The sequence below is a fragment of the Lemur catta genome, chromosome 13, assembly GCF_020740605.2.
Source record: "Lemur catta isolate mLemCat1 chromosome 13, mLemCat1.pri, whole genome shotgun sequence".
NCBI classification, from domain to species: domain Eukaryota; kingdom Metazoa; phylum Chordata; class Mammalia; order Primates; family Lemuridae; genus Lemur; species Lemur catta.
In genome coordinates, this window is record NC_059140.1 from 77530009 (window position 1) to 77551423 (window position 21415).

Sequence of the window (21415 nt, forward strand, 5' to 3'; positions counted from 1 at the left end):
CAAGAATACTGGAATTATCAGACAGGGATCGAAAACAACCATGGTTAATATTCTAAGGATCAAGTTGACAGCAATGGATAAAGTTGACAGCAAGCAACAGTAGATGGTCAGTGTAAGCAGAGAGATGTTAATCCTAGAAAGAACCAAAAAGGAATGCTAGACATCAAAAAACACAACAGTAGAAATGAAGAATGCTCTTGGTGGATTCATTAGTACACTGGACACAGCTGAGGAAAGAATCTGTGAACTTGAGGATGTATCAGTAGAATCCTCCAAAACAGAAAATCAAAGAGAAGAAAGACTGAAAAAAAAAAATCAAAACAGAATATGCAAGAAAAAGTGGGATAACTACAAAAGATGTGAATATGCATAATGGGAATGCCAGAAGGAGGAGAAAGAAAGGAACCAAAGAAATATTTAAAACAATAATGATTTAGACTTTTCCCAAATTAATGTCGCAACACACCAAACCACGGATCCAGGAAGCTTAGAGAACACCAAGCTAGATAAATAACAAAAAAAACCCCTACACCTAGGCATATTATTTCCAAATTGCAGAAAAACAAAGATAAAGGAAAAATCCTGAAAGAAGCCAAAGGAAAAAAACACCTTACCTATGAGGAACAGAGATAAGAATCACATCTAACTTCTCCTCAGAAACCATGCAAACAAGAAGAGAATGCAATGAAATATTTAAAATGTTGAGAGAAAAAAACTGCCAACCTAAAATTCTGTACCCGGAGAAATTATCCTTCAAAAGTTAAGGATAGACTTTCTCACATAAAAACTGAGGAAATTTGTTGCCAGTTGGCCCACCTTGCAAAAAATATTAGAAGTCCTTTAGATAGAAGGAAAATAATGTAGGTCAGAAATGTTGATCCCATAAAGAAAGGAAGAGCATCAAAGAAGGAATAAGTGAAGATAAAATAAAAATGTTAATTTTCTTTGTCTTAATTTATCTAACAGATAATTTTTTTCAAAATAATAATAGCAACTTTGTATTTGATTAAGTATGTTTATGTATGTATCATATATATGCTTATACATAAATGAATGACAGCAATGATACAAGGGACAGGAGGGAGGAATTTGAATTATTTTGTTATTACAAGGTAATCATACTATTTGTGAAGCATATTGTAATCTCTAGGGCAACCACTAAAAAAAGTGAAAAAAGAGGTATAAATGATATGTTAAGAAAGAAGAGAGAGTAGAATAATAAAATACTCAATTAAAACCACAAAAGGAGTGGAAGACAAAAATAAGAACAAAGAAGAAGGGCAACAAGTAGAAAACAGTAATAAATGTGGTAGATATTAACCCAACCATATCAAATGAGAACTGTCAGTGGTCTAAATGCACCAATTAAAAGACAGAGATTGTCAAAGTGAATCAAAAAACATGACCGAACTTACATTGTCTGCAAGAAACCCACTTTAAATATAAACACACATATAGATTAAAAGTAAATGGATGGAGAAAGATACGCTAACACCAATCAGAAGAGTGGAAATAGCAATATTAATTTCAGACAGAGCAGACTTTGAAGTAAAGAAAGTTATCATGGATAGAGAGAGGTATTACACAATAATAAAGAGGTTAGCTTTCTAAGAAGACATAACAATCCTTAATGTGTATGCTGCTGGCAACAGAGCATCCGACTATGTGAGGCAAGAACTGACAGAACTGCAAGGAGAAATGGATGACTCCATTGTTACAGCTGGAGGCTTCAACACCCTCTATCGGAAATGGACAGATCCATCAGGCAGAAAATCAGTAAGGACACAGTTGAACGCAACAACACCATCAATCAGCTGGGTATAATTTGATACCTGCAGGCTACTTCATCCAACAACAGAAGAATACACATTCTTTGAAAGCTCATACTAGAAATCCTAGCTAATGCAACAGGACAAGAAAGGGGAACAAAAGATACACTGATTGGGAAGGAAGAAATAAAGCTCTCTTTATTCACAGATGACGTGATCCTCTCTACACAAAATCCAAAAGAATCAACAGAAAACCTCCTGGAACTAATAAGCCATTATAGTAACATTGCAGGATACCACATTAATATACAAAAGTCAACCGCTTTTGTATATATTTTTAGTAATGTATGTTTACATTGACACCCTTGAAAATGAAATACTTAAGTATAAATCTAACGAAATATATACAAAAGCTATATGAGGAAAACTACAAAACTGTGATGAAAGAAAACAAAGAACAACTAAATAAATGGAGAGATAGTCCATGTTCATGGATGGGAAGATTCAAGATTGTCAAGATGTCAGTTCTTCTCAAATTTATCTATAGATTCAATGCAATCCCAATTAAAATCCTAGCAAGTTATTTTGTAGGTATTGACAAACTGATTCTAAAGTTAATATGAAGAGGCAAAAGACACAGAACAGACAACACAATATTGAAGGAGAAGAAAAAGTTCAGGATTGACACTATCTGACATCAAGACTTACTATAAAGCTGCAGTAATCCAGACAGTGTGGTGTTGGCAAAAGAATAGACAAATAGATCAATGGAACAGAATAAGGAGCCCAGAAATAGACCCACATAAATACAGTCATCTGGTCTTTGACAAAGGAGCAAACACAAACAATAGAGAAAAGATAGTTTTTTTTTTTTAACACATGATGCTGAAACAACTGGACATCTACATGCAAAAAATGAATCTAGACACAGACATAACTCAAAAGAAATGTAAAATGCAAAACTGTAAAACTCACAGAAGATAATATAGGATAGAATCTATAAGATGTTGTGTTTGGTGATGGCTTTTTATATTTGACACCGAAGGTATAATCTATGAAAGACAGAATTAATAAGCTAGACTTAATTTAAATTAAAAATTTCTGCCCTGTTTTAGACACTATTGAGAGAATGAAAAAGCAAGCTACAGACTGGGGGAAAATATTTGCCAAAGATATCTGACAAAGGATGGTTATCCAAAATACATACAAAGAACTCTTAAAACTCAACAATAAGAAAATAAGCAACCCAATTAAAAAATGGGTGAAAGACCCTAACAGAGACCTCACCAAAGAAGATATATGGTAGCAAATAAGCATGCGAAAAGATGCTCCACATCATATGTCATCAGAGAAATGCAAATTTAAACAACAATGCAATACCACTGCATGTCTATCAGAATGGCCAAAATCCAGAACACTGACAGTATCAAATGCTGTCTAGGATGTGGAGTAACAGGAATTCTCTTTCACTGCTAGTGGGAATGCAAAATGGTAGAGCCATTTTGGAAGACAGTATGGCAGTTTCTTACAAAACTAAATGTACTCTTACTATGCAACCCAGCAATTGTGCTCTGTAGTATTTGCCCAGAGAAACTGAAAACTTATGCCTACACAAAAACCTGCACAGAGATGTTTATAACAGCTTTGTTTATAATGACCAAGACTTGGAAGCAACCCAGAGGTACTTCAGTAGGTGAATGGATAAATGAACTGTGGTATAGCCATACAATGGGATATTATTCAGCACTAAAAAGAAATGAGCTATCAAGCCATGAAAAGACATGGAGTAACCTTAAATGCATATTGCTAAATGAAAGAAGCCAATCTGAAAAGGCTACATACTGTGTGATTCCAACTATGTGGCATTCTGGAAAAGGCAACACTATGGAGACAGTAAAAGGATCAGTGGTTGCCAAGGATAGAGGGGAGGATGGATGAATAGGTGGAACAGAGGATTTTTAACTATTCTGTACGATACTGTAATTGTGGGTGCATGTCATTATACTGGTAGAATGCGTAACACCAAGAATGAATCCTACTGTGGAAACTATGGGCTCTAGGTGATAGTGATGTGTTTGTGAATTGTAACAAGTGTACCATCCTGGTGTGGGATGTTGATAATGGGTGAAGCTGCGTGTGGCGAGGGAGGGCAGGGAATATGTGGGTTATCTCTGTACCTTCCTCTCAATGTCACTGTGAACCTATAACTGCTCTAAAAAACAAAGTCTTTATAAACAGAAAAAAATAAATCCATCTTTTGAGGGCATTATCTGATAACAGATTCTGTGTTTCATATTCCCATGAATATCCAGAAGAAATATTTTTCTCTGGATAGCCGTTTACCCTATGTTGTTTTTTTCTTTTTTTTTTTTTTTGGTTGTTTTTTTGTTTTTTGAGACAGGATCTCCCTCTGTCACCCAGGTGGGAGTGCAGTGTCAAGATCATAGCTCACTGTAACCTCTGTAACCTCCAAGTCCTGGGCTCAAGGGATCCTCCCATTTCGGCCTCCTGAGTAGCTGGGACTACAGGCTCGTGCCACCACACCTGGCTAATTTTTTTTTAGTTTTATATAGAGATGGAGTCTTACTGTGTTGCTCAGGCTGGTCTCAAACTCCTGGTCTCAAGTGATTTGACTCTCCCGCCTCAGCTTTCCAAAGTGCTGGGATTATAGGTGTGAGCCACGGTGCCCAGCTTTCCCTGGGTGTTGAAACAGTGGCCCAACCCTATTACACTGGAAGCAACCAAAGGAAAGCAACCCTAACAGTTTTGCCTTTATGTACTTATTTTATTTATTAATATTTCTGTTTCAATATTTATTATAATTTTCTTCATTAAAAAGAGACCAGGAAAAAAAATAGAAATCGGGACAAACTGAATGAGAAGCAATAACAGTAAAGGCAGTAATGTCGCTGAAAAATTAGATTCTTAAGGCTCACGGTACTGCCCAGAGGTGTCCATGTTGAGACAGGCAACCTATGCCATTCAGCTTTTCAAGCCTAGTGTCTACAGAGCACCTAGCTCCTAATATACACGTGGTGCATGACTGCTCAAGGAGTGAACAAGTCAGTCAACCTTAAATATTTTTGGGAAAAAAAGTGACACAAATCTAGTAATATAAAAATTAATGAATTTGTGTGTGTATGATAAATAATATATTTTGCCAAGTCTTTTATCTTGATTTTAACTCATAGTAAATAAAATCAGCCACTGAGCCTTACTCCTGCTCTAAGATGCAAAACATTGGAGAGGTAAAGGATGCCAACATACAAATGAAAATGTAAATATATTTTTATTTCCCACTTAACTCATCAAGGCGAAGAGCTTGAACTTTGTATAAGCAATTCCTTTGGGGATAGAAATTTCTAAATGGCCCATTCATGAATTTGCGGTTTCTTCTTCCCGTTGCGCCTTTAAGTCTTTAGCAATAATGTATCTTTCAGAGGAAAGAAAAATAAGTTATGAGTAGATTAAAATCAGATAAATCACTTAAATTAATAATTATATTCAGCTGATTAATTATCACTTCCAAGTTTTACAAATCAAGGGAAAATTTATTCTTTTGACTATGACTAAGCTTTTTAAAAAAATGTCAGACAACTACATTTATAAATAATCTTTTTTTAAACCTTGAGATATTAAATATGTGGTCTGGAGGGATACATTTTAATTTGTAATGAAACGAATGAGTCTGAGAGCCCTTACCTTTTTAACTGAGGCTTGTAATTTTGGTTACCTGTGTTGTCTGAAATTTTGAAAGCACAGTAAACAAAACATTTTAAAGTTAGTTATGAAAAAGTACATCAGATTATTGATATGCACAACTAAAATTTTGTTTGTATTAAAAATTTTTTAAAAGTACATTTTCACCTGACATAGAGCTTTCAAATAACCTTTACTCTAACATTGTTACCATACTTGTCTCACTGTATTAAACATAACTTAAAACTTCTGTCTTCTATCAGTTCTCTGTCTAAATTAGCATACTGTGGGTCATGAGGTTCTTTTGATTACAAATGTATCCGTGTCTTAAAGTAAAGCGTAGAAATGCTTTGGGTAAGCAGGTGTTGTTCAACTTTCCATCTGTGGTTTTTTTACTCCTAATTATTATTTTCTTTGGAAGGCATGAAGTACTATTTTTTTTTTTTTTTTTTTGTCAAGGTGTCTGGGCTTACTTTCCCATTGTTACTTAGGTTTCTACCATTTAAAACACGCAGTCACAGTCCGGGCTTGCTGGGGCTTCTGGAATCCCATTCCTGGGGACACTGTGCCCACCTGTGGTGTGTGGTCAGTGGGTCCCAGCCTCTTTTCACGTCCTTTCAATTATTAGATAGTAAGAAGTCTGCGTAGCTGCTCCAGGGCTACTAATACTATTGTTTCCTTCGAATGATACCCTTCCCTTCTTTGGCTACTTTTAAAAGATTACTTATTTTAACCTTTCACCTTGGATATTTTGAGTTATGTTCCTGTAAAGGACATCTCTTAATGCAACAAATATGTACTATCTTTCCATAATATATACTATGTAACCAAAATGGCTAATGTTGGCTAACCTTTAATATAATGAGCTAGGTACTATCTATGTGATCTTCCTGTATTAAGTGATGGAATCCTTACAACATATGGCTCAAATAGGGAGTACAATTACCCCCATTTTATGGACAGGGAAACTGAGACACAGAGGTTAATTGATTTGTTCGTTGTCACTGCTAATAAGTAACAGTGCGGGGCTGAGGGGAGCCACTGGGTAACCATCTCCTTCTGGAGTTGCTAACGCCCTGGTACAGCGCTCTCTGATAGGACTGTCTGCAGTGGGGGTCTCTGTCTGCACCGTCCAACATGGGACCGACTAGCCACTGAGGTTATTGAACACTTGAAATGTGGCTAGCTAGTGTCACTGAGGAATAGGATTGCTAATTATATTTCATTTTATTAGATTTAAATGAAACCATATTATGGCTGTCGTACTGGACAGTGCAACTCTCAAACAATGAACTTTCCTCCAGAGATTACAGCTCAGGACCAACTTCTAAAACAAGGGGACATCCAAATCCCATGGACCTAATGCATGGGGACCGCAGGAGCTGCCTTGCTGGGCAGCCTTCCTCCTCTCCTTCCTCCTCCTAACCACCCTGCCACCGGCTCCCGAAGGCCCATCTGTTTCCTTTCCTCCATGCTCCTCGCGCCAGATGACGTTCCCTGTGTGGCATTCAGAGCAGGAGCATCTCATTAGCCCTCTCCCTCCCAGGCAGCATCTCTTCTCATTTAGGTTCTTTGTAGTAATTTGGCTTCAAAGTTAGCTTACCCATACATTTAGAAAAACGTATGACAGGTCACTGAGCCATTTGGAAACTGAGGATTTTATCCCGTTGAGCCATGCTACCCTGTCTCTCTTTCACTACAAGATCTGGTTTCTGAAAGTTTATGAGAAAGGCAATTGAGAACGGTTTTCCTTTTTCAGTGTCAAAAAATGCAAAATATTATTGCTCTATAAGCAGTACCTGCTGGAGTTTTGAGCCATACATGTGTACAAGGGTGTTACTTGGTTATCGGGCACCCTTTCAGCTCAGGAAAATAAGCCTAGCTTTGGCATATGTGGGAGAGGATGATTTTTGTTTTCCCGAGGTAGCTGCATCAGACTTTTAATTCTCACTGCCTAGAATTCGCCAGGCCACAGCCCCTCCCCCTCCCCGGGTATTAATGCCAACAATGTGCTTTTAACATGATCGCCTCACAGCAGTAAATCAGGAAACTAGTTTTTGCATGAACCACTTGAAACAGGCTTCACATCTCTGGCAGGGTTTTCAAAGTAAGCTTTTCTAACCAATTATTGGGATGACTTTAGTTAATGTAAAAAAATTAACTCTTGTAAACAACAACATACTTTCCTCCATGTGGGGTTATGTCCAGCTTCTTAGTTTTAAAGAGGTCTGCTTTTTTGAAAATTATTTTCATCCCTATAAAGAAAGTCACCAAGAGAAAAAAATTAATGTAATTTACAAGCATTAAAAAAAGATTCATTTCTGCCATTTAATTGCAGTGTTGCTCACTTTGTGTTTAATTATACCTGATTGAGCCTGGTGGTTGGTGTTTGGCAGATATTAACAAGCTCTCGCTTGTAATTTTTCTCTAAAAAACTCAAGTACAGATTTTCATAAACTGAAAGTTGGAGGGAAATATCTCTTTGGTGTTGTTTTATTAAAGGAAATTAAAAAGTTGATTTCTAAGTACTGGCGACATAAATCTAATTTGTCATTTCCATTTGTGTGCCCTAGGTTTTCTCCACAAATAATTTCTTCTCCATCCAAATTTGAAATTTAACATTTAACTTTTAAAGTTCAAAGAACCAAAGTTAATGACTTAGTGGCTGTACAAAATAAACAGTGCTTTTGACCTGAGGCCCCAGAATGTGTTTCTTGAAGGAGGAGGGTCTGTGAACTTCTTCCTTGTGGTCTGAGGAACTAAATGCTCCCCAAACTTGTAGGTGGGACCCGCGTGTGTTTTTGTTAAATGCTGGATTTACAGAGGGAGAAAAGAGAGAAGGGGATTTGGGGACTGTTTACTTTGAGTCATTTCGCTACTGGAAAACCACCAAATGTGGCTTAAAAATATTGGGCAGAGTGACAGAGCTACTGCTGCCGCCAGCTTGGGTGGAAGCAGCCCAGCTGGGTCCAGCCCTCTGTTGCCTTGGGACCAAGATAAGGAAGGCTGCTCACCCCACACACCCAGACCCCACCCACCCCCGCCCACCCCAGCAACCTTACCAAGGGGGAGCCATTGCTGTGGCCCTCACAGGCTTTTGCTCCTTAGAATTAAAAAAAAATAAAAAGCAAATCTTTAGGAAACACTGCCTTAAACAATATTTGTTCATCCATTTGTTTATTCAGCAAGCTTTTATTTCTTACTCACCGACCTGTAATGTACCAGGCTTTTGGAAAGGAGAGATGGAGAGAGGTGCCAGATGCCAAGGCTTGTTCACTTCATGTACGATTTTAGGAAGTAAGTAGGAAACCTATAGCGATACTTTCTTAAAAATTGGCTTATTATTTTATCCATGTAGATATTTTCCCACCTTAAAGTTTATTGATAAAAAGGTCTTCTCAGGGATTCACGGAAGTGCGAGGTATTTCCCTCCAGCTTTTAAGGTACCAGGTCATAATTTCAAAAATAAAATACCATGGGGTATTTTAAAGTAGAAATGCTTTTCTACCGTTGATAGGCTGCGTGGCAGACCATGCTCTATAAAGGTAAAATACATATACCTAACGCTGAAGCCCAGGCCAATGACAGACTTACTGTGCTCCACCCCCCACTTACCCTCCCCTCACCAAGCACGCGCACACACACACACACACACACACACACACACACACACACACAGTCCTTCGTAGGAAATGATGGGAGGGAGAGCTCTAGTGCAACCGGGAAAGTGTCAAAGAAAACCCAGCGCTGGGCTGTAAAGTGGTACAACAGATTTTACTCAGGACTATTGCAGCAGGGGAGCCGAAACCTCAGTGCAGAACTGGGCTCACTTCCGAGTACAGCACGGGCAAGTGGGGGTTTACAGCCAAGGAGCAGTGTGGGGCTGGGGGACGGAAAGTGGTAAGAAGAAATGTCAGGGTGAAGGGGATTCTTGCTGAACATGGGCCAGGGCGGTCAGACCGCACCGGGGGGGGGGGGGGGGGGGGGGGGGGGGGGTGGTGAGGGATGAGGAACAATCACATTCTGAGAGTGACCACTTACAGAGGATGGCGAGCTCTGGCTAAACCTATTCAGCAGGGTTCTTGGGCAACTGGGCACTTGAGGACAGGGCCCACTAGGAAAGTGGCTCAGAGGAGCCTGTCCACAGTTTGGTCAAGGAGAGAGTCTTTGTCAGAAGGCTATACTCAAACATAGCCATTTCCTTATTTACTTACGTGTCTGCCTGCTGCAGAGAATAGCATACCTAGGGAAATTACCCCTTTCTTTCCAACATTTGTGGGGGAAAAAAACAAAAGATTTGATGCTGTTTTCATTCGCTGCACAGTTAGGTCATCGGATCAATGCAGATGCAATTGACCAAACATACATGGCCACCCACTGTCCCAGCACTTGGGGTGCAGTGATGAGTAAGAACAGCGCCAGCCGGGTCCCTACAATGGGGTACTCGCTCCATCTGCCAACGTGGCGCACTCTCCAAGATGCCTTGAGCAGGCAAACAGCTGCAGAAGAGTGTGTTAAAAACATGGGCACACACGAGTGAGGTGTTTCTGGCAGGCTACCCAAAGCCTGGTGCTAGTGCGTGCCTGGTTGCAGGGAGCAAGAAGGTGGGAGCTAGGGATGGGAAGAAAGGTATACTAGCTTTGTGTAGTTGTTTTCCAATATATAAATGATAAAAAGAAAGAAGAAGTGGTCTCTAGCCAGGGTGGGGACACAAGTTTGTAAAGGCGCAGTCTCACTCTGCTAACCAACATCCCCACGGGCCTGAGGCTGCTGAGTTTCCCTTCGGGCGGTTTTGCCTTTCTTTTTCCTCGTGGTAGTTATTTATTGAACATTTTAATGGGGAAGATTTCAAGGCATTTTAACCACCTGGTTTTACTGAATGAAATAAAAACATCAAAGTAGACATTTATATTGGGGGTAATTTAATATTTATATGCTGTTGACTTTATAGCCTGGATTACAAATAATTACAGAGCCTATGTTTATGGTGCGTTAGAAATATGACAATCAACTCAAAAAAAGTGGTTGCTGCCATGGGCACTATACTGTAATTTAATTCCTTGGAAATAACTTCTCTGAATCTCTCGTTAATTTGGGGTTTCTAGTTAATTCATCATGTAATGGTCACTTCATTAATTTCTTAGACTATCATGAACTGCAAGCTATTTTAATAGCTTAAAAATAACATTAAGCTGGTTTTCTAATATCTCTTTGAAAATGTTAAAAACTTTAGAGAAAATATATTTCAAATAAAATTTCTCTGAATAAGCAACCTCTACAAACATTCCGGGAGAGTGTTTGGTGTATGCTCAGTAGGTTTGTGAACTTTGTGAATAGGGTTGGATGCAAAGCTTTGTCTCAACCTCTCACCTAAACCCACCTTGTTGAACGTTACTGTTGCTGCCACCAAAACATATCAAGTCTAAGCAGAAATAGTAAGTTGATATCCAGATAACGGAGGCAAAAATAGGACACATTTGGAGCCTGGGTTTGTTTTCTTTCTATACATGATTTGGTCCAATATACGAGTAGAACGGACCAAAACCAACCTAACAGAAAACACTGTCATGAAATGCTCATTCAAAAAAATATAATGACATGTAAATGACATAGAATGACATATGGCAAGAGCATCTGGTCAAAATGGTCCTTGTGTGCAGTACAAACTCTGTAATACAGTCAGGAATCAAAAAATAAGCACAAAGACCTCCCCCATGTGAAACTATGCATTCTTTTTCAAGAGAGATGAAACCTTCAAAACTCCTGCTTAGATTTCTTTTAAGTTCATTTCTGCTTGGATCACTTATCTGGTTTCTCAATGGAGGGAGGAAGTGAACTGCTGGAGACAGGGAGAGTTAGCTGGGCGGCGCGACAGCTGCCTGCCAGGGGCGGGTGTTCAAACAGCAGAGCTGCCCGTGGACACGGGGCCTGGTATTGCAGCACAATGAGCGTGGAATCAAGGAGAGCAGGTTAAATTGTACTTTGTATACTGTTTAAAATTTTTTTAACTAAAAATATTTGTGATTTATTTTGGAAAGATTTTTATTCAATAAAAATGTTTTAAATGCAAGGTGGTATTTTTCAAGTAAGCTAGAAGGAATCGGGGTCTGAAGAGCCCGTTGTTTCCCAGTGAAGCTTTATTAGACTTGAATCAGGAAAGTTGGTTTGTTGGGTTGTAGAAAATCTGAAATAATAATATCCATAGGTATAATTTATTTAATGAATGCTCACTCTGTGCTTGATTTAGAATATAGAGGCTTTGTATGTTTTTTCCTTTATTCCTCCCAACAACCTTGTAGGTCAGGTATTATTATCCCCATCTCACAGATGACGAGACTGAGGGTCAGAGAGTTCCTAGAATAACTTGGCCAACAAGCGGCAGAGTTGACATTCAGACTCATGTGTCTTTGGATCTAATGTGGGAAAGTACATACTTTTTCTCCTGTATCAACCTAGCTTGAAAAAAAGAATTCAGACAATATATACTCCCAGTTAATGCACCTCTTTCTCTGCATTTTCCTTTCTCTTTGTTTTCCGTTCTACTTTCTTCCTTTTTTCTTTCCTTCTTTGTCATGTTTTAACTTGTACATGAGACTCGTACAGTCTCAAGCTGCCTGGATCAAAGCATGATTTTGAAACACTCTGCTCTTGCATGAACCTTTGACGCGGAGATGCTTAGCGTGTGAACAATGCGGTGCCCACCCCCAGAATGTCACGTGCACTGCACTTTGATCCCAGGAGACTCTGGGAGTGGGAGGCTCTCTTCCGTACTTACAGAAAGCCTTTGCATGCACGCAGCAACTAAAGTGCTCAGCAAAAACACAGCTGTTCCAGCTCAGAGCCAGAGGAACAATGACCTCCCCACAAAGACCTAGCACATGTCCAAAGAAATTCTTTTTGAATATGTGTTTGGATTGTTTTCCTGATTACAAGAGTAACAGATGCTTTTGCAAAAATTAAATTACGTACTGCAGAATTATAAAAATTGGACACCTCCTCATAATTCTACTAACCTCCCCTCCCCTAAAAGAGATAATCCCTGTTAACAATTTCAAAGAAACTCTAATTTGTGAATCAGTTCTTTAGATCAAATGCTTTTCTTTCTCTCTCTCCTGTCTGTGCATTTGGTTTAGAATATTGTGTAGCTCAAGCACTCAGGATTAAGAAGGAGGTTGACCTTGCACTTTTTTTTCTCCCCAACTCTTTGTCGTGCATGTTCAAGATGTACATTTGAAAGACAGGCAGAATAATTGAGAGGAGTAAAGAAGGTATTGCTCATCCAAAATGTGAATGAGTTAATTAGTAGAAAAATCTAGATTGAAGTGATCACTTAGAACCTTTTATTGAGTAGTTTATTAAGGACAGGCAGTACTATCCTTTGGGTTGGTTTTGATTTAATTTTTCACCAACAAGTACTGCTTAATTGATTTTGTATATAAATATGGATGAAGAAATTAAAATATATAAATTGTATAGAAAATGGAGATTTTCAACTAGCTGGGACTTGCATTCCAGCATCCAGGGTTTACAAAGGAAGAACCTTGAGGCTCTAAGAGGTTTCATCTGAGCCCTCCTCCCTCTGTAGCATCTAGCCCACTTTTGTGGGTTCAGTCAGCCTGCTGCCTACGTGGACACCCCTCTTGTTCCTCTTAAGCCGCTGTTTTTTTTTTTTTTAAATGGCTAGTGTTCTATAGAAGCCATCACAAAGTACAGATAACCAGTGTTAACCTGAGTATGGAATCTTTCAGACATCTTCCTATGGATGTGTAATATATATGTAAGAAGTACCTGACAGGCTCTATAGTGTAGTGGTTATGAAGTCTGACTCTGGGATTAGACTGTGTGGGTTCAAACCCTGGTTCTACCACTACCTCTGTCTGGATGATTGAGATAATGTGTGTAAAGTTCTTGGTGTAAGCTGGGCGCGGTGGCTCATGCCTGTAGTCCCAGCTACTTGGGAGGCTGAGGTGGGAGGATCACTGGAGCCCAGAGTTCAAGACCAGCTTGGGTATTGTAGCAAGACCCTGTCTCTGAAAAATAAATAAATAAAAATTAAAAAAAAAATAAAGTTCCCACTTAGAGAAAGCACCCAATAAATGTTGGTACTTGCTATGAATGCTTTTGAAGGCAATGAAATTATACTTCTAATTCTGTGTTATAATTTATTTTTTAAAGTGTCGTGAATACATATCCACATCCTTCTTTTTATGGTTGCATTATGTGATGTGCTATAGTCTGTTGAGTTCATGAACTTGTGGAAATGATCAAATGTAGGTCAAAAAGCCATCTGTTTTGTCCATCCTTGGAGAACAGCGCTGTTCCGATGTCCAAATCTAGACAAATATGAGGCTTTCGTACCATAGAGTTTGTCTCAACAGCAAGTCAGCATGTATGCAGGACTCCTTCTTCTCTCAGGAAATATCAAATTGGTGAACATTTCAAGGAGCTCTCTATTGGATGGATTTCTAGACTTGTCAGCTTGTGAATTTCTCATGCAGTTATCCTTATTTTTGAAAATATCACCCTTGATATCAAAGTATTTATTTTCTGCCTTGGAAAGTGAGTAAGTGGCCGAATGTTTCACTGGCTTGAGCTTCTGAGCGTTCACATGACTGGCTTAATTGGAGGAGAAGAGAGTGCCATAATTCTGCCATATGCTGGCAATACCGTAGCAGTGGGAGCCCGAGAGCCCCTTTATTGTGCCCATGCTCATGGCTTCCTGAGTAAAGTGGATGACTAAGTATACTTATCGTAGTAAGAGAGATGATTAGCAGTGGAAGACACATTTGAACTTGCTGAAAGAGCGGCCTTTGTGTCTAGGAAGGCCGACACTTGGTAATTATTAGACCAGGTCTTTGTTTCATCCCAGCGGTCTTTCCTTTTTCACGCTTGCGAGGTCTGAATAGCTTTCTATTGCCCGTTAATCCCCACAGGAATGTGGCTTCGGCTATGGGGAGGATGCACAGTGCGTGACGTGCCGGCCGCACAGGTTCAAGGAGGACTGGGGCTTCCAGAAATGCAAGCCGTGTCTGGACTGTGCGCTGGTGAACCGCTTTCAGAAGGCAAATTGTTCAGCCACCAGCGATGCCACCTGTGGGGACTGCTTGCCAGGGTGAGTAGGGCGATTTCTTTCCCTACTGATGATTTAATTAACTTTTAAGAAGGCATTTTTCCTGTTCCCTTCCCGACTCGAATGCACACGGATGTTAACCTGAGGACATCTGTGTTCCAGACTTCTTGTCTCGACACTCACCACGGGATTCTCCGTGCCTGCCATGTGCCACGCACTGCGACAGGCACTGGTCATAAACCAGATGGACAGGCTTACTGACAAAGCGTGATTGTCATGGAAATCTAAAGAATTCCTGTAAATCAATAAAAAAGAAAACTCGGACAAATGGACAAAAAAGCGAACAGGCAGCTCACAGAAGCGTAAACGCATAGGGCAGCCAGTGATCCTGTGAGGACGTTCATGTGAGGATGTCAGGGAAGGGCAAGTCACCGCCAGTCAGCCATCTCGGCGGATGTTTGCCCAGCAGCTAGCAGGCGTTGCTTTAGGTATGCGGGCTGTGTCAGAGAATAAAGTGGCAGAGATCCCTGCCCACGTAGAGCTTATATCCTCATAGAGTTTTCAAAAATACCTAAGTAGTAAATGACAAAGAAGTAAATTGTACAGAGAGATGGAAGATGATAATTGCTATGGACAAAAGAAACCCTGAAGTAGACAAGGGCAATTAGCATGGCTTCGTGGGTGATGCATGGGCAAGTGATGGCATTAACTGGGTAATCAGGACAGGCTTTATTGCAAAGGTGAGAGCTGAGCAAAGACTGGAAGGAGATGAGGCCCTTAGCCAAGCAGCTATGTGGGGAAGAACACTGTGGGCAAGCGGAATTCTAGGGGGGAGGCCCTAAGGTGGGCATGAACCTGGGGTGTGTGAGAAGTTGCCAAGTGGTGGAGGGAGGGACAGGCGGAGAGAAGGGTGGAGTAGAGGAGAGGCAGTGAGGGGAGGGGAGGGGGCGGGCAGGTGTGAGCCAGAAAGCCTTCAGTGGACACATGGAAGAGGCAGCCAGGCCATGGAGTCCACACTGGACTAGGTGGAGCGCCAAGCCCAGGAGAAGGAATTCTGAAGTTGTAAGTGCTTCTCAAGAACCACTGGACGGATATGTCAGATAAGACAGACAGCTGAAGATGGAGTCTGGATAAAGAGCTAGACTCGGGGCAGGAATGACGGTCTGCAAGGCAGGGCCGAGGCATTGTTCCACTAGGTGAGCAGGGAACAAAACAAAGCAGAATGGTAGGTAACTTAGTGGGGACAGAGTGCAGCCAGTGTTACTGACCACAAACAGAAGAGAGAGGAACCAGGATTCCTGGAGCTGCAAAACCAGGGCTTTCTGCAAAGGTGTGAAACAGCAGCATTACAGGAGCAGCAAACATTTGTTATTGATGATGTACCAGGCACTGGGCTAAGTGCTTTTCATGAATCATTTTCTATAATTTTCACAGTGTTTTACAAATGAGAAACTGATCTTGTCAAGGTTTAAGGTTATTCATACAAGATTGCTTATCCCGTGTGTGGTGGAGCTGGGAGTCCTATCCAGGGACCAACATCAAAAGCCATGCTCTAAGGCACTACAGACAGAAGACTCTTAACTGGACTTGACCACAAGATCGGGATGGTTTTGAGCAGATGCCTGGGGTGGGGGTAATTTTCTTGATGCCAGAGAGAGAGATAAAGCTTTGGGTGTGAAGGGCAGAAACAGGGTAGGAAATAGCCCAGGGGGTCAAGAATGACCTTGGACAGAGACCCAGCACCTAAGGAGCTACAAAAAGTAGCAGTCTGACACCAAAAAACACAAGCAACAAAAGAAAAAATAGCTCTGTTGGACTTTATCAAAATTTAAAACTTTTATGCTTCAAAAGGCACCTTTGAGAAAGCAAAACGATAACTTACAGAATGGGAGAAAATATTGGCAAATAATATATCTGATAAGGGACTATCTTACCTAGACTATGTGAAGAGCTCTTACAACTCAGTAATAACAAGACAAATAATCCAATTAAAGTAAGGACAAAGAGTTTGAATACATATTTCTCCAGAAAGGATATACAAATGGCCAATAAATACATGAAAATATGCTCAACATCATTAATAATCAAGGGAATGCAAATCAAAGCCACATACTTTGCCCCCCCCGAAGGACAGACAATAGCGAGTGTTGGTGAGGAGGTGGAGAAATTGGAGCCCTCGTACACTGTTGGTGACAATGTCAAAGGGGACAGTCTAGCGTTTCTTCACAAACGTCAATGTGGAGTTACCATGCGACCTAACAGTTCTACTGGCATATAGCCAAGAGAACTGAAAGCCTATGTCCACACAAAAACTTGTACGCTAGTGTTCATAGCACTATTATACACAATACCAAAAAGCTGAAACAGCCCTGCTGTGGTTTGAATGTATCCCCTCCAAAATCCAGATGTTGCCAATGTGAGGGTATTAAGAGGTGGGGCCTTAAAAGTGGATTAGGTTGTGACAGTTCCTCCCTTCATGAAGGTGCCCTTATTAAGGGGCTTGACAGAGGGAATTTGTTCCTTTTTTGCCCTCCTGCCTTCTGCCATGGGAGGACACAGCATTCCTCCCCTCCAGGGACACAGCAAGAAGGCCCTGCCCAGACACCAGACACTGGGGCCTTGGCCTTGGACTTCCCAGCCTCCAGACCTGTGAGAAGTAAATTTCTGTTCTTTATAAATTATCCGGTCTGTGGTATTCTACTGTAGCAGCAAAAAACTGACTAAGACAAGCCCAAATGGATAAACCAGATGGAATATATTTGAACAGTGGAATATTTTTCAATAATAAAAAGGAAGGAAATTCTGGCACATGCTACAACATGGATGAACCTAGAAAACATTGTGCTAAGTGAAAAAAGCCAGTCGCAAAAGCTACGTATTACGTGATTTCATTTATATAAAATGTCCAGAATAGGCAAATCTGTAGAGACAAAAAGTAAATTAGTGGTTGTGTAAGGCTGGGCGTTGGAGGGGGTTGCAAAGAATGGGAGGTGATTGCTAAAAGTCACGAGTGGTGACAATGTTCTGAAATTGATTGTGGTGGTGGTTACAGTAATACAACACTGTGAATATACTAAAAACCATTGCACTGGACACTTTAAATTAGTGAACTGTATGGTATGTGAATTATATCTCAATAAATCAGTCATTTAAAAAAAAGTAACGGCCTATAATCTCAGAGCTGTGGTGATATCTGTGAACATCATTACCCAAGGTTTGATCTTGTGCAGATCGAACTGAGGAACATGAACTGAGTACAAACAGCACATCTCTGCTGTTGGTTTTCTCCCATTCTCTGATAAAAGCATGTCCGTGCGCATCTACACGCTTCCTCTGGCGGAGAGAAGAGGAGCCCACGGAATTGTGCCGCCGGAGTGTGTGAGAGCAGGTCTCCCGGCCCCCGCCATGCCTGCTTCCTCATGCTGCCCCCGTCGTCATTTGAGCCCCCTGCTTTAGGGTCTACAGTGGTTGCTCATTCTTTAAGTAAATACTTAGGTGCGGGAAAGTTATAAATGAATGGACATCTGAATGATGTTTCACAGTTTATTTCTATGATTAGTTTAAAATTCCATCCTTTCTCAGCCAACGTTAGTGTATGAGGCAGACAGTAACTACGTAGGGGCTTTTACCCAGGTCTTTTCGGCAGGTGTTAAAAGTACTCTTCCAGCTTGACTATATAAACACATGACTATATTTCTGTGAAGAAGGCAAATAGTTAAAATCCAGTTTACGGATAGGAAAACTGAGGCAGAAAGAAATGCACAAAATGCATATTGCCTCCAGAAAAATGATGCCAAAGCCAGGCCTCTGGCGGGCGTGGCTCTCCCCGGTGCCACTGCACCCCTGCAGCCTCAGCCTCAGGCTCAGGACGCCGGCTGCTCCCTCCCCAGCAGCAGGGGGGGTGTGGAAATCCTGTCTCCTGTGCCCACAATTTGAGTCATTCTGGAGAGGGGATTCAGGGTGTCTTTGTTCCCAAACGCGTTCAGTGACTTTAGACCAGTCACTTGACCTCTCTGACACGCATTCTTCTCACCTTTAAAATGATCATCTCATATGGTACAAACCTGCAGAATTGTTAAAAGGATTAAGGCTACGAGGCATGTAAAGTGCCCAGCACAGTGCCCAGGCCATAAGAAACACTAAATAAATATTGGACATTAGTGCAAATTAATGGTTTTGGGAGCCAGGGAAAGCTTTGCATGACTTTTTCAAAGTGTGACCGACGGGCCTCCAGCCTCCTCTGTTGGCCCCCCATGCCCCACCCTGTCCCTGTGCAGGGGGACTGGACATCAGCCCTGAAAGAATAGCCTGGCCCCGGGCAGCTCCCTGCTGCTTCTCGTGGCAATGACAGCTAACATTTATTGAGCACTTACTTATGTGCCAAGCACTCCATGTCAAAGCCATTCTGTAAAGCAGGGATTAATATCATCCCACTTTACAAAGGAGGAAACTGATGCTCAGAGTGGATAAATGTGCAAGGTCACCCAGCTTCTAAATCAAAGGGCTAGGATTCACCTAGCAGCCCCTCTGCGCAGCCACGCTTCGGCAGGTGTCTGGTTTCACTAGGAGGCCTCACCTGGGGCTTCCGTGACTGAGGACTAAGCACGAGGACAGCCTGTGCCATCCCCCATCCATGTCCCCTCCATCCTCGCCCTGTCCGCATCAGCCCCCTGCTCTGAAAGCTGCCTGCATTGCCTCGGTCCATTTTCTCATCCTCTTGCTCAGCTCCCCTCTGTTCCCCGGGTGCTCCCTGGCACCCCCGACACTGTTTATGCAATCTAGACCCTTACCCTAACAGTTCATCTTGCCATTAGCCTTTGTCCAATTTCAAATAAGGGGCCGTCACTGTGGATTGCCGAGAAACAGGCATAGCGCCTGACCAACCAGTACGAAGCAAGGTACCAATGAAAGTACAGGCAAGAACCAGTCGTCATCCATCCGTCATCAGTATGGGACAGACGCACTTCCTTGCTTGTGCTATCCAAGACACGGGAACCTCGGGTGAATTGAGGTCATTATAAAACCAGAGCCGGACGATGGTATGCCATCTCCTTGCAGAAATGTGGTCATGGATTGAAGAGTTAATGATTTATAACCACGTTTTCTTAAAAGAGCAGTTTTCAAACTCAGTGTTCATTAGGCTAACTGCTGTTATTTGGATTCAGTTCAATTAAAAGTTCCTCGTTAAATTCACTGTCAGGGAAAAACTTGGGTCTATGAGGTGTATTTATATTCTGCCTTTCATCAAGCAGTGATTAAGTAAAATCCAGGGTGGTTTTCTGTTGTCGTTTTGCACTAGCTGTCTGAAAGCCAGGAGTAAAATTTAACACTGAACTGTGGAAAGCAGTTTAAGCAGGCATCCTGTATCATATCTCTGTTCCCTTGTAGTTTATTTTTTAAAATGTGTGTCCTGTCTCACTTGGACAGGATATGGAGTTGCAAATGTTTCTATATCCCCCCAAACCACAGCAGTCTAAACAAAATAAAGAGAAAGTAGATAATTTTAAAAGATGCATAGATGTAGTCCCGTTTGTCAAATTTTGCTTTTGTTGCCCGGGGTTTTGGTGTCATATCCAAGAAATCATTGCCAAATCTAATGTCACAGAGCTTTTTCCCTATGTTTTCTTCCAAGAGTTTTATAGTTTTAGGTCTTTAATCCATTTTAAGTTAATTTTTGTGTATGGTGTAAGAGAAGGGTCCAGATTCATTCTTTTGCATGTGAATATGCAGTTTTCCCAACAACATTTCGTAAAGAGACTGTTTTTTCCTTACTGAGAGGTCTTGGCACCGTTCTCAAAAATCATTGAGCATGTAAGGGATTATTTCTAGGCTTTCTTTTCTATTCTACTGGTCTATTTGTCTGTCTTTATGCCAGTGCCATATTGTTTCGATTACTGTAGCTTTGTAATATGTTTTGAAATCAGGAAGTGCGAGTCCTCCAACTTTTTTCTTTTTGATTTTTACTTTATAAATTACACAATGAATACTTTTATTAATATCTGGTGGGGAGTCACTGTATTATGTATCCTTTGGACAGATTTTCATAGTCATATGAAAATAGAAGGTGGAACAATTACTGAATGTATCTGGGCAGTTGAAGTAACTTGGCTGGATTTAAATGCAAATTTTGCGTCCACCATAAATGATATAGTTTTGCTACTACATTATCTAATTTGGCAAAGTAATTGCATCTACCTGTCTTTTATAGACGTGATCCATAGTCTCCATATCACTATTTTTGTCATTTAAAAGATAGAAGTTACACATACAAAAAAAGAAAACACTTGAATTCCCACAATCCCTTCAATTCCCACCATAGTCACTGTTAATATTTCATATATAATATCTTCCAAATGTTTCCCCTTGAAAATATATACACATAAATTTTTATCTGCATTGGTAAATAATCTGAAAGGATTTACATGAAAATGTGTGTTTGTACAAAACAGAATCATATAGACTTCTCTTTTTTTTCACTTAATGATAGTTAATGAATTTAAAAAATGTGTATGGTAGATCTGAATCATCATTTCTAAGACCATCTTCTATTCCATTGCCTTGGGTCTGCCATGGTTGGCTGCTTTTACTGTTGGACATGGGGATTATGCGTAATTAGCTTTTTTTGTTTTATATACAATGCTGTGATTGTATTCCTATGCGTACAGCTTTACCCAGTTGATTATTTCTTTAGCATAAATTTCTACATATGAAATTACTGGATAAAGAGTGTAAACTATTTTATTGAGTTCTAATTACACATTGCTAAATTGCCCTTCTAAAAGAGGCAACGTGTATTCCCACTGGTGATATATACATGTGCCTATTTGCCTACACTCACACTGACTCTCTCCCAACTTTCCAAGTGAAAATGATAACT

General features: G+C 40.6%; 1 protein-coding gene across 2 annotated transcripts in view; it reads left to right on the top strand.

The window, feature by feature from the left end:
• TNFRSF19 (TNF receptor superfamily member 19) overlaps positions 1-21415 on the top strand; it is an 81988-nt gene that overhangs the window by 21251 nt on the left and 39322 nt on the right. For both annotated transcript variants that reach the window (XM_045567024.1, XM_045567023.1), the window contains exon 4: positions 14402-14580. In XM_045567024.1, the coding sequence (XP_045422980.1) occupies positions 14402-14580 (179 nt within the window). The remainder of the gene's footprint in view (positions 1-14401; positions 14581-21415) is intronic.